The 13,991-nt window shown below is 56.6% G+C and overlaps 1 protein-coding gene across 2 annotated transcripts in view; it reads right to left on the reverse strand.

Moving 5' to 3' along the window:
- Window positions 1–12,120, reverse strand: part of TMEM123 (transmembrane protein 123) — a 49,044-nt gene extending 36,924 nt beyond the window's left edge. Inside the window, exons 1-2 of one of the 2 annotated variants that reach the window (XM_045077493.1) lie at window positions 11,868–12,120; window positions 7,773–7,829 (exon numbers count right to left, since the gene is read on the reverse strand). In XM_045077493.1, coding sequence (XP_044933428.1) covers window positions 7,773–7,829; window positions 11,868–11,967 — 157 coding nt within the window. In that variant the 5' untranslated portion in view covers window positions 11,968–12,120. The remainder of the gene's footprint in view (window positions 1–7,772; window positions 7,830–11,867) is intronic. The other variant, XM_045077494.1, reaches the window with a different exon arrangement.
- Between the last annotated feature and the right edge of the window lie 1,871 nt (window positions 12,121–13,991).

Below are 13,991 nucleotides of genomic sequence, written 5' to 3' on the forward strand. Positions count from 1 at the left end.
AAAGCTGCTGCCTTCAGCTCAGGTCATGATCCTGCGGTCCTGGGATCGAGCCCTGCATAGGGCTCTCTGCTCAGCAGGGAGCCTGCTTCCTCCTCTCTCTCTCTCTCTGCCTGCCTCTCTGTCTACTTGTGATCTCTGCCAAATAAATAAATAAATAAAATCTTTAAAAAAAATAATAATAATAAAAAAATAAAAAATAAATAAAAACAAAGAAAAGAGACTCAAATACAAGAACAAACTCGTGGCTGGCAGCAGGACAGCGGATGGGAAGATGGGCAAAAGAGGTGAAGGGGATTAAGAGGTGCCAACTTCCAGCTACAAAATAAAGAAGTCACAGGGATTTAAAGCACAGCACAGGGACAACAGTCCATAACGTAATAGCTCTGATGACAGACGGTGACCAGACTTCCTGTGGCAGCGATTTGTAATGTATACAAATGTCGAGTCGCTCTGTTGTGCACTCGAAGCCAAGTCTGTGTGTCAACTCTAGTTTTAAAAAGATAAAGAACTCCTACAACTCCACAGCAAAATGCAATTAATCCAATTAAAATGCGCCAAGGAGGGCGCCTGGGTGGCTCAGTGGATTAAGCCGCTGCCTTCGGCTCAGGTCATGATCTCAGGGTTCTGGGATCGAGTCCCGCATCAGGCTCTCTGCTCAGCGGGGAGCCTGCTTCCCTCTCTCTCTCTCTCTCTCTCTGTCTACTTGTGATTTCTGTCAAATAAATAAATCTTTAAAAAAAAAAAAAAGAAAAATGCGCCAAGGATCTAAACAGACATTTTTCCAAAACAGACATACAAATAAATGGTAAAACAGTACATTAAAAGCTGTTCATCATTACTCAGTAAAAGTAAAATGCCATGAGGGGGTGTCCTCTCGTGCTTGTCAGAACGGGTAAGATCAGAAAGACAAACCATAAATGCTGGCGAGGACGTGGAGCAAAGGGAAATCTTGAGCACTGCTGGCAGAACTGTGGAGACAATGGGTCAGAGATTCCTCAAGAAAAGGAAGACTAGAAATACCATGAGCTCCAACGACTCCACTGCTCGGTGTTCATCCAACGGCAAGATCATGGCTGCCCCCACCCACACCCCATGTTTTAGCAGCATGCTCTGCGATGGCCAGACAGACATGGAGACAGACGTGGAAATGACCCGCACGCCCATCAGTGCAGGAGTGGGCTAGGAAGTTTCCATATTCACACAAGGGAGTATCATTCAACCTCCAAAAAGGACAAAATCTCACCACTTTCAACAACATGAACGACCCTTGAGGGCATCATGTTAAGCCAATTAAGTCAGACACAAACACATACTCCATGATCTCACTTACCCGTGGAATTTAAACCAAGGACACCAACCAAGTTCACAGAAAAAGAAATCAGCTTTGCGGTCGTGGGGGCAGGCATGGGGGAGGGGAAGTGCGTGAAGGGGCACACAAGGAACAAAGGTCCAGGGGGCAGTACTGGGGGTGTTGCCCAACGTGGGACTGTGGTGACCACGGCTGCAGGACACACAGGAAAATTCAGAGTAAATCTTCCAAGGTCTCATCCCAAGAACCAAAAAAGGATTTCTTCTTTTTGTTTTGTCTCCTGAGTCTTTTTTCCTGTCTCTAAGATGATGAGCACTAACTAAACGCACTGAGGCCATCACTTCATAGTGTAACTCAGATCGTTAAGCTCATACCTTAAACTTACACAACGCTGTATGTCAATTATTCACTAGAACTGCAAAAAAATGAACTTTTCAGTGTAACATCAGCATTACGATTGTTTCAAAGAGGGTGCTCATGTCTGTGTGAAACAGGCGATCTCAGTAAGCACGCTGTGATGGGAAAAGCCATCATAGTCCCTGGACAAAGCTTTAAGCCTGCTCTCTCTGGACAAAGTCATAAATGATTCACATTAATAATTCCATTATCTGTCAAATCTTTGCTGTTTCCTCTTTTTTAATCATACTATCAGGTAAACAGAATTATTAAAGGGATTAATTAACTCAGGATGACAGTGTGCTTTAATAGGAAATTTTCACAACGGACACAAGAACAATTGTGAAGAACACATGTGTTAAGGTTGATGTAAATAAAACCAAAAAACCCTAACGACCAGGCTTCCACTGTCCCACACAGCTGCTCGTGTAACTTGTTCTCCTAGTTACACAACTTCAGGAATCTGTCCATTTTTGGAAAGTTAGTCGCCATCCTTTTCTGGTCACTAGAGACCTCTTATCAAACTTAAACACTATTAATCAAAATAATGAGCTCCTCTGACCAACAGCCTCACTGGTAGCCCGTTTCCCTCTGACCTCATGGGGCCCGGGGTCGGGGCAGCCCAGCGTGAGCATCACTGATTTCCTGCCTAGGCCCACCACTTAAGACTTTATACTTCTTTTCCAAAGAGGCTAGAAACGTGTTGTGTCTGCTACGTATGTTTGTAAAAGCTGACCTCCATCGCCAGAGAAGTCTCACATTCCACCCACTCAGCACACCACTGCTTGGAAGCACCTACATGTGCCTCCAGCCTCCAAACTCTGGCCACCAGCCTCCAGCCACCCCAGCCTTCAGCCTCTGGCCACCAGCCACTATCCTCCAGCCACCCGCCTTCGGCTACTACCCCCTCCACCCGCCCCCCATCACCGGCTTCCAGCCACCTGCCTCCAGCCTCCAGCCTCCAGCTATCAGCCTCCGGGCATCTGCTTCCAGCCTCCAACCACCTGCCTCCAGCCACTCACCTTGAGCCACCAGCCTCCAGTCACTGGCCACCAACCTCCAGCTACCAGCTACCCGCAGCTAACCTCCAGCCACCAGCCTCCAGCCACCCACCTCCAGCCACCCGCCTCCAGCCTCCACCCTCCCACTGGACACCAGGCACCAACCTCCAGCCTCAAGCCTCCAGTCATTGGCCTCCAGCCTCTGGCCACCAGCCACCGGCCTCCAGCCTCCGGCCCACCCTGAGGTCAGTGGCTCTCAACCTTAGTTCCATACTGAAACCTAGGACACATTCCAGCCTCCCTCCTCCCCACTCAGATTTTAGGTGGGACCCAGACCAGTATTTTTTACCTTCCAGGCAATTCTAATGTGCTAAGAAACTTGAAAAAGGTTTCTTCTTCCAGTTTTAGGGCTGCATAATTTTACAAATAAAAACAGAATGGTGTACCAAATACATGATCACTTCTAAGACTTAACCCTCAAGGAACCTCTTCAAATCAGGGTCACCAACCGGGTTCAACAGCTCCCACACGCTCCCCCCATCTGCCTCCCACGCAAGGAAGCACAGTACAGGGGCCCCCCTTCACTCCCGACTTGACCTCAGTGCCGTTTCTGGCCCTTACTCTCTCCCGTCTTCCCTCGCGAGACTCTCTCTCCGCCCTCTGCCTATCCTACAGTGGCTTCCTTCCGCACTGCTATCAAATCCAAACTCCGTAAGCAGCTCCAGCAAACTTGTTCCCTCCCTTCCCAAACCCCATTCCCCACATCCCCTTCACGATGCTTCCTCATGTCCGGGCAGAGCTCAGGTGTTCCTGCCATGCCACAAGGTCACTGGTCTGACCCGGGAACCTCCAACGTGCGGCTGCCTTGGGAAGCATGAAAACTGGTTTCCTCCTCCCAGAGCACGTTCCTCCTTGTTTCAGCAAAAATCTATGTCCCGTCTTGTGCTGAGCCCGGGGGACGAGGTGGAGAGTCAAGTCACCACTGCCCCTAAGAGGTCCACTTACATCCTCAGACAGCTGGGTCCTCTGAGGGCCTGGAACTGCAGGTTGGAGACGACGCCCTGATGAGGAAGGGAGGCTTACCAAAATGGGAAGCTGAATGGGTGTTACCCTGGTAAAGTCAGGAGGGAAGAGCTCTTCCGGGAGCCAGAACAACACGTGCAAAGGCACTGTGGCAGCGAAGGTGGACGTAGGGGGGATTAAAGAACCTGTCACGGTGGGAGAGGGCAAGGAGGAACGCATTCACTTTCCAGCTCGTGCCCGCGGCCACTCGGCGGCAGGTGCTTTACATGCTGCCTCCCGGATCCCACGAGACACTTGCATTTTACCAGCTTTTTGTTTTACTAGAAAAAACTGAGCACCAAGAGGTTCAGTAACTCGCGGCCACTTAAAAGCAAGGTGGTAATTTTTCCAGCCTCCCTGAAGTGGAACAGGGTACGCGTCCTGGGCGGGTGCGGACTCGTGAAAAACTACCGGATCGAATCTTAAAACAAAGGAGCAAACACACTCAGTGTGGACGGAAGGCAGCCGAAGCAGCTCTCGCCCGACAGTAACAGCCCGCGGCTGTCCCCGCCCCGCGAGCCGCCCGCAGGTCCCGGCCGGAGCGCAGCGGCAGCGGACACACCGGTGGGCACACCGGCGGGCAGCCGCAGCGGGACTGGAGCACGTGCTTCCCGCAGCCCGACGGCAGCCGCGCGCTCGGGCCCAGACGCGCTCCCAGGACGCCGAGCTCCCTGGACCGCGGGCGCGGCAGCGGCGCGGACTACCCGCACACGACACGGGGCTCCCCGCCCGCAACGAGGAGCCGCCCGAACCCGCGGCGGGCTTCCCGGCCCCTACCTGCCCGGCACGACGCGGGCGCGCCCACAGCGCCACGCACTTCCTGCGACCCGGCACGCGCGAGGCCCGCGGACTTACCCACCTGCAGACGCGCGGGGCCGCGCAGGCCAGGTCTGCCCCCCGAGGGCACCGCGGCCCGGCCCCCAGACGCACGCTGCTTCGCGACCACGGCCCCGGGCGCGGCGAGGACTCTCCGTGAGGCGCTGTGGGCGCTAGAGCCGCTCTGGAGGCCGCCGCCGCCCGTCCCGGGAAGCCGCGGGCCCGGGGCGCGGCGGGGGCGGAGCTTCCGGGTGCCCCTCCCCCGCCCGCTCCGCTGTGGCTTTTCGCGAGGGTTCGAGGGTTCCTCAAGAGCTGCGCTTCCGTCGTCCGCCGCCGCCCGTCCCCGCAGCTGGGGGTGCGGTAAGCGCCGACCGGTCGCGCGGGGTCGCACGTGGTCGTACGCGGTCACACGCGGCCGTACGCGGTCGTAGGGGCCCGCGCCGCCCCGCGCCGGCCTCCGACCTCGCTAGTGCGGCCGCACGCACGTGGGTGCGTCTCCCCGCTGAGGAAAACCCGGGGGCGGGGGCCGCGGGCCGGGCTCCGGCAACCAAGACCGCAGGCACGAGGCCAGCTGGGAGCCTGCCACGACCCGGCACGCAGCCCCCCAAGTGCCGGCGTCGCACGCACGCGTGTGCGGACCGGACCACGCGCTGCAGACGCCCGCACGGCCGCGCGCCGGGCCACCGCCTGCTGATGCCCGCTGGGACGGATCCCGTCCCGGAACAGAGCTTCCCCCGGGAAGGTGGCCCGGACCTCTCGGACTCCTCCTCGCGGGGGACGTCAGGGACAAGGGGCCAAGGAGCAGGCTCCTCCCGGGGCACAGCGAGCTGGCGTCCGGCCACTGATGGGAGCGCGGTCCGGTGCGAGCCTCGTCACGCTCCCCGCAGCTCCGCCCAGACCCCGCACGGACAGTAACCCGCGACCTCCGTGCCCTGTGAGGAACAATCCCCCGCGGGCCCGAAGCCAGAGCCCCCGCCTGGATCTAAAACGGGGCCGGCTTTCTCCCCGAGCAGAAAACGCGCATGTGACCTAACACAGTTCTCCCGTAACTGCCCGACGGTAATCATTATTAGACATTTCGGTAATCCGCGCTGTTTTTGTCCACGCCACCAATGAACACCTTTCTGCGGAATTACTAAAACTCAGTAAAACCTGCGGAGAGACTGTTAAAGCGATGACTATCCTCGGTGACTCCCGCCTCCGCGGAAATACGACGTTTCCATGGAAGGGACAGAGACCTCAGCTCGGCTTCTCGGACCTCAGCTGTCCGTCCCCCTCCACGAGCAAGGCCCGCCACCAAACAGCGGTAGTAAAGGATCACCCTGGAGCACGCACCGCGCTGTCTGCAGACCCCGTGCCGCAGCTCTGGGTAAGGTGAGGCGGGGCTTACTACAGACACGTTTGGTTCCGCGGTCCAGGTCATCCGCGCGTGTGCGGTCCGTCCTGTGTACCAGGCACAGTGCTGGGGTGAGTAAATCACGGAAGCCACCCCCAAAGAACTCAGATGAGGCTAAAACCCCGACAGAGAAGGGAGGAACACAGATCCCAACGCGGCCAGCCATCTGGAAGCAACAAGCACTGTCCTACTGGCCGTTCTCATGAAAAATGTTTTCTTCTGGAACTGATGCTAAATAAATTGTGTTAGGTCAGCAGCAGCAGAGAAATTGGTAATGTCATCACAAAAGACAAAATAGTACGCATCCATCCCACAAAAATACACAAATTCAGCATGGTACACAAGGCTTTCTAAGACCAAAGAGGGTACGGGAAGAATACTGTGATGGCTCTGGGAAGTGTTCCCCACCAGGCAGCACACCATGTGTAACAGCTGATGTCTTCACAAAGACGCTGGGGGGCAATGCCTTCCTCGTTCCCCAGGACTCTCCCTGTGCAATCACCCCACAGACCTCAGAGGGTCCCTCAGCATACCCCGCTGATCTTTAACCACGGTTCGCCATCGTGAGCGGTGGTATTTCAAAGGGGAGACCACACCGCAGTTTCAGGAAATGTGGGGAAGGGGCACAGGTTTCAAATCCAAGGAAGGGAGTTTCAAATCCTGAATGTGCTATGTGACCTTGGGCAGGAGAGGTAACCCGTCTGGGTTTCAGCTACCTCTTCTGTGACACCACCCCCAGCTCCGCACTGTGCAATGAACAAATGTACGGGAAGTTTCTTCAACACTGTAGGCTCTCGGGAAAAGGCACTTGATAAGCTAATAAGATTTTTACCAACCCTCCTAAATGTGCCCAGCCATCATCATGGTTGTTTCAAGGCAACCTCTCTCTTCTCTTCTCCCCAGATGGAAACTCCCCCATGGAATGACTGAAGCTGAACGGGAAGAACTTTCTGTGGTGGGCCAGAAGCCAGTAGGAAAGGCAGAGGTGCAGAGACAGGGAAGAAGCTGGGGCGGCAGAGCGCTGAGACCTCCGAAGCCAGGCTCAGCAGGATGCTAACAGGTGGCTGCCAGCCCACGGGTCACGTCCTGGGTATTTTCCCATGGAAATAAAACTGAAAAGCCCACCACAAGGGCTAGAGGCCAGGGTCTGGCTGATTTTGTGCCCCCAGCACCTACACCGTCAGGGCCGCCCGGGCCACTCCATGGGCACTGCCTGTGGCAGCTGCCCAGCAAGCAGGCAGAGCAATAGGTCTGGGTGCTCTGGTCTGGCTCGCTGCTCAGTCCGCTCTGGGCGATCGGCGCCTGGCGGACAGGGACCTGGCCCTGGCTGACCAGACCCGGGGTGGTGGGCACTTCCCGTATCCTCCGACACCAGAGGCCTCGGAGACTCCCGACCGCAGGCACCGCAGGCACCACAGGCACCAGGGAGGGCTCTCCACCCATTCAGCAGGGGCCGGGACCCTGGGCATCCGAAGGCAGCTGGCCAGTGTGGAGTGGCCTGTCCCATCAGCCCAATGGGCGGACGCGGCGACTCCTGACTCCTGTTTCCAACCCGCGTAGAACCTTCAACCGGGACCCGGCTCTGCGGCTAAGCCAGAGAGCATGGGGTGCAAGACTGGAGAGCTGAGCACGTCTGTGCCCCGTGGGGCCAGAGGGGCAGCTCCTGTCCCTGGCTCTGGTCTGCCGACGCCCACAGGGGCAGCCCTGACAGGAGCTGGCGGGTCACCCAGCTGGGTTCCTGCTTTGCACCCGCCGCCTGTACCTCCTTCTGCATGGCCTGCTCCAGACTCACCTGGGGGGTTCGTGCTGTGGTTTCCTGAAGGCACCAAGTTCTTTGTCTTTACAGATTCTGTAAGAATATAAAAACAAAACATCCCGTGAGGAAAAAGCATTTAATATTTATCTAAGAACACCGGCGACAGGTTGTGGGGACCTGGAGGAGGCACACCGTCCCTGGGAGGCTCTCCTGTGCCGTGCACGGGTACGTAGCACACCTGACCGGCCGGGACACCTGGGATCATTTTACTGGGGTCTTCAGCACAGAAAACACTGGGCTCCGGTGACAAACACTTACATCCTCCTCCCCAGGCCCCACTTCCTGCAGAGGTTCACTTACACCAGGACACAGGGACTGGTGACAGAGAAGCTCCTTTCTGCCCCTCCGAGGGGACTGCGCCACCGGCAAGGGGCCCTTTGGACATAAGGGCACCCTGGGGTCTCACAGCACCAAGACCCCTAACTTCAAGCCATGGAGAGAAGACCAGGGGGTCGGGTTTTCTCTTTATTCCCACCCACCTCAGGCAACCACCAGTTTGCTCCTTGTATTTCAGAGTTTGTCTTTTTTCCTTTGTTCATTTTTTAAATTCCACAGACAACTAAATCATACGGCATTTGTCTTTCTCTGACTGACTTCTTTCGCGTAGCATAATACACCGTAGGTCTGTGTGTGTTGTTGGAAACGGCAAGACCGCATTCATTTTGGGGCTCAGTGACATTCGGCTATCCACCCCCGTCTTTATCCGCTCATCTACCGAGGGACATCCACGCTGCTTCCATGCCTCAGCTGCCGTAAATAATGCTGAAGTCAACACAGGGCTGAATCTATCAAGGAACTGTCTTCATCTTCTCCGAACACACATCCGGAGCTGGGGCTGCTGGTCACAGGGCAGCTGCAGTTTCAGCTTCTGGAGGACCCTCCGCCAGCATGCGCTCCCGCCAGCAGCGCCCCAGGCTTCCCCTTGATCCACGTCCTTGCCAACACCTGTTGTTCCATCTTCATTCTCAGCGTCCTGACAAGCATGAGGTGGTATTTCCTCGTGGTTTTCATTTGCGTTTCCCTGATGATGAAGGATGTCGAACGTCTTCATGTCTGCGTTTGTGTGTCCTCTTCGGAGAAGCGTCTGTTCCGGTCCTTCCCGCTGCGTGTAGCGTGGGTATCAACCGCCTGCCAACGGTAGGAAGAGCGTCCCCGTGCCACGCCTCCCGGGAGCTTGTCACGTCACAGCTCATCCACCGCAGCCAGCAATTCCGGGACACAAATGCCATTCTGCAGTGACAGGAAGTGAGGCCCGGAGAAGGCCACCCGGCTAGGAAGTCGCAGAGTCTGGATTTGGACGGGGCTGTTGGACTGCAAAGCCCGTTTGCGGGAGCATCAAAAGAACACACTGATCTTCTACAAACCGGCTTCTCCCCAGGCGTCTCTGTTGCTGGGTTACCAGCTGTCCAGCCCCCACACCAAGAGGTCACCCTCAATTCCTCCCTCTTCCCCACGCCCTCCTCTAAGCCATTAGCAGGTAACTTAACCCCCCAGAGAAGAACTCCAGGCACTTAGGTCACTACCAGTGGGCCGCTACCTTCTGCCCGGACCACAGCACAAGCCCCCCTTGTGTCTCCCTGCTATTGTCACTCCTATGATGTATCATGTCCCAGCAACCTTTTGGTTTGAAAAAGGAGGCAAAATCAGATGATCTTTGTGGCTCTAGGACCTTTCTCTCCTCTCGAATCCATTACTGATGCTGCACCCACTGTGGGCAGGCAGTGGCTCTATATCCTAGGAGACAAGGAATACCACAGCATCTAACTATAAAGAGGCTGATGGTTTACTTGACAGAGACCAAGTATTAACATAGAACAATGCGCCGAATGGAAGAAAAGAAAGTTAGATGCATGATGCGGCATGGACTCAGTAAGGATTAATTTACTCTCCGAACAGGCTGCCCATTATGGTGGCTGTGGGCGCCGAGAACTCACTGTAGAAAGGCTCTGTTATTTGGAGTCCCCCGCTGACCCCACCCCTATCCCCACCCCAGGCTTGAACTATGGCTGGGCTCGGCTGGGCTTGGCTCGCCTGCGAGTTGACAGATGTGATCAAGAGAGCCGGAAGTGGCCTTCTCCTGGCAACCTATTTGAACTCTGGAGTACTGCATCCCTGAAGCCACTTTGGACTTTTGTGCTAAAGGCTCAGGAAAGTGTCTGCTTTCCACCAAGGCTGTCCCAGGTGGGTTTGTCACTTGCCACCAGGAGTCCTGAGGAACAGCCTTCCCCCAGCCATGCACCGCCACGCTCTATATTGTCCACTGCTTTGCTAACTTGCTCATGGCCTCCCCACTCCTCCAACAGAGGGTATTTATGAAACTACCCAGCAGACCGTGCAGGGTATTTTTACGAAAGAACTTCCACGTTTTTATCTTCTCCTACAGTATCACAGGCAACAGCAGATCGTGTGCGTAAGCATCATTTGTGTGACTGGCCACCACCACCTGAAGTGACTTAGTGGCAAAATGGTGCATTAAGCTTTGGGATCTTAATCTCTGAAATCAAACAGGTATTAGCTGTTTTACTTTGAATAAATTGGGCAATTTCTAAGCCTCAGCTTTTTTCCATTTATAAAATGGGAATAATACTGTGAGGCTCCAATGTGATGACATACGGACCTCACTCAGCACGGGGATGGACACAGGAAAAGTGCCTAGTAAAAACACTGTATAAGCTCTAGGATGATTGTTAAAAGTTACTGGATTTCATAGTGACACTTACTTGTGAGAAACTCTCTACAGAACCTTTCATTCTGGTTTCAAAGTGACATTAGAGTCTGTAGAAACGGTTTCCAGATCATGTTTGTTATACTTGTTCATGAAGTGAAGGCTTTCCTGTAGTAGAACCTTCATTCCAAGATTCCATATAGCACTAACTTCTAGTGAGACTTTACGTAATAAACAGAACGGTGAGTATTAAAATAGGGCAAAAAAAAAAATCTGTATTAGGGCAAAAAAAAAAATGTAAAGCAAGGATGCTTAGTTTCTCTAATCAGTAAGTCATCAGAGAAACAATAAAAAGGTTTACTTTCACAAATAACAAATTTTAAAAAGGAGACTTTCTATATAAAAAGCTCATTTTGTATAAAATAGGCACCAAAATAAACTGATTCTGTCCAGACCATTCACCTTACACTGAAACACCTCATAATATTGAAAATGGGATGGATGTGACTTACTGATCATTGTTTCCTTAAACAGTCTCAGGTCTGTGAAGCCGGCTTGTGACACGCACAATTCAGCAAAGCAAACAAAAATTATTACTAAGTCTCACGGGTTATTGTATGCAAAGCAGGTGTTGCGCCCGCACTGGCGTCTCTGTCTTCCCTGGGTAAGACGAAGCTCGGGCCACGCATGCACCCGACGGACCGAGCTCAACTGCGGAGAACGGGGCCCTTGAGAGAACTCCCCGTCGTTCACGGGACGTCGCCGTGGGCCGCACAGCTGCCAGGGCCCACAGAGGAGCAGGGAACGGACAGCACCCCCCGGCTTCGCGGCCTCTCTCCTGGACGCCTTTCAAAGTCCACGGCGCCCCCACCGCGCCCCCCAGAACCAGGGCGTCGCGGTGCTGAGGGCGGGGCCCGAGCCGTGGGCGCGCACACCCGGCAGAAGAGGCCCAAGGGCTGCACGGCAAGTGCGCGCCGGGGCAGGTGCCACCGCGGGTGGGGGGGGGGCGCCCCAGGACCGTCCCGGGAGCAGCGCGCGCTCCCCACAGCGCCGCCCCCTTCAGCGTCCGGGGGCCTCAGGGCCAGAGGGCGTTCGTCCGAGACCCCCGTGTCGGGCGCGGGTGCGCGGGGTCCACCCCGCAAGTTTACAGAAGGGGGCGTGGGGACACCGGCGTCGGGGGGGGGGAACCACGAGCCCCCGGGTCACTCCACAGGTGACGCGCGCCCTCCGGACCGGCGAGCGCCGCTGCGGGGGGACAGCCCCGGGGCCGGCCCCAGCCCGCGTTTCCCCGGACCCCCCCCCGCCGCATCCACGCGCGCGGCCTGAGAGCCGCACGACTTTCCGCGCTCCCGGCGCCCACGGGAGCCCGCGCGGGAGCCCGCGCTGGCGCCCCCGCCGCCGCCTACCGTGCAGGCCCGCGCTGTCCACGGCGGCCTTGAGCAGCGCCAGCACCAGGAGCGCGCCCAGGACCAGCGCGGCCCAGGCGCCGCGCGCGCCGACTCCCATTGTTCCGAGGGCAGGACGCCGGCCTCGCGCTCCCCGACGAGCGTCCGCGGGGCCCCCGAGCGGCTTCTGCGCACGGCTGCCCGCTGCGCGCCGCTCCCGCTGCCTGCCCCCGAATGCCCAAATAGGGCGCGGGAGCCCGGCCGGGCTCGGGCCGGGGCGGGGCCGCGGCGGCGGGGGCGGGGCCGGCTGGGGGCGGGGCCGCGGGACCCCGCCGGCCGACTCGGGTCCCCTAGACGCTCGCGCGGTTTCCTGTCTTCTCGGAAGCGGCCGCCCTGCCGTCGCGCCGCCGGGCCCCACTGGGCCTCCTGGGACCCGGGGCGGGCTGGGCTTCGCGGGGCCCGGAAGGAAGTCTTCGATCGGCGCGGGCGCGGCCCGGGCGGGAAGGAGCGGCTCTCGCTTGGGCGGCCCCGCGCAGGGGTCGTGAGCCGAGGACGGTCCCCTCGGGTGACCCGGCTGAGCGGGGCGGGGCTGCACCTAGTCCGCGCTCAGACGCGCGCGGGAGACGGCCGGGGTCGGGCCCCGCGGTCCCTCCTTGCGAGGCCCGCCCCCCGCGCGGGGCTCCCGGGGAGGACCTGCCTTACCCCGGATCGGACACGTCCCAGAGGACCTTTAGGAGAAAAGCCTGGGGTGCTCGGGGAGGTCTCTTCCGGCAAGTGCGGAGGGGACTGCGGGGGAGAGGGGACGCTCTTCCCTCCACCCGGTCCAGTTGTATAGGAGCGACCTCCCCACGGGCGTTGTACCTCGCTGTCTTCCCTGCTCGCTGGACATCGGGGCAGCGCAGTCTGTGCCTAAGGAGAGGAGTGCGGGGGGACGCAGGCGTGGTGGCAAGTATGGCATGGAGGCCAGTGGGGCAAATGGAACCTCGTCGCTTGTCTCCCAGTGTCTGCTGCCCCGGTTCAGACGGAATAAGCTGTTCTGCAGGGTTTTTAGTCCGGGCCCTCTCAAGCCCTCCAAGCCAGTGCTACTCCCTTGTCCTGACTTGAAACGCTTCCTAAGTCTGCAGGTTGTGCTCGCTAGAACCCAAAGTGGTGCAGGAAGAGGGACCAAGAGTGCTGCTTAGGGTGGGAGACCTCCTCCAAGATGGGAGACAGAAGGATGCAGGGTCCCTGAAATCTCTGTGAGTCCCCAGCCTGCGACCCTCTGCACATTGCTGACCTTCGACATCTGACCCAGATTCCGTGACATAAAGGCCACATCACTGCAGTTAAAATTCTGAAAACTGTGTTAGAGCGGATAGGACTTTTGATCTGTTAAGTCCATCAGTGTGGACATGACTGATCATAAAGATTAAGTAGGGCAGGGGCGCCTCAGTGGCTCAGTGGGTTAAGCCTCTGCCTTCAGCTCAGGTCATGATCTCAGGGTCCTGGGATCGAGTCCCGAGGATCGAGTCCCGCATCTGGCTCTCTGCTCAGCGGGGAGCCTGCCTCCTCTCTCTCTCTCTCACTCTGTGCCTGCCTCTCTGCCTACTCGTGATCTCTGTCAAATAAGTAAATAAAATCTTAAAAAAAAAAAGATTAAATGGGGCAATGTCCTACATTTACAGATTTCCATCTGTTGATTCAGGTGAGCCAGCAAACACTCCCCGCATCCACTGTGGACTAAATGCAAAACACTGCACATTTAGGGTTTGGTTACTCTGATCAACCGGGGAATCTGGTTTAGGAATAAACTGCTCCGGTGACTGTCAAGCCAAGCATTTCACAACCCGGGTTCAACCTGCCTTTCCAGCCTCAGATCAGCCGCCCATGGGCACGGGTACTTTCTGGTTCCCGGACATTTGTGTACATTGTTCTCTTTCTGGAACACCAGGCTACCTCTTTCAGTCACCTACTCGAATGCTGCCTTTAAGGCTCAGCGTATGTGTGCCTAGGAGTTAAGGTTGAAATACAAGATTCCTCCAAAGAGAAATGAGAAAGTCTGGAAGACAAGATGTCCCCTTGACGTTTTCTCCTGCGACCGACCTTGACCTTGACACCATTCAATTTGGTCTGTTGTCTGATTTCTGCACCAACAGCTTTGCCCAG

The sequence above is a fragment of the Mustela putorius genome, unplaced genomic scaffold (genome assembly GCF_011764305.1).
Source record: "Mustela putorius furo isolate JIRA1106 unplaced genomic scaffold, ASM1176430v1.1 tig00000198_pilon_pilon_pilon, whole genome shotgun sequence".
Lineage (NCBI taxonomy): Eukaryota > Metazoa > Chordata > Mammalia > Carnivora > Mustelidae > Mustela > Mustela putorius.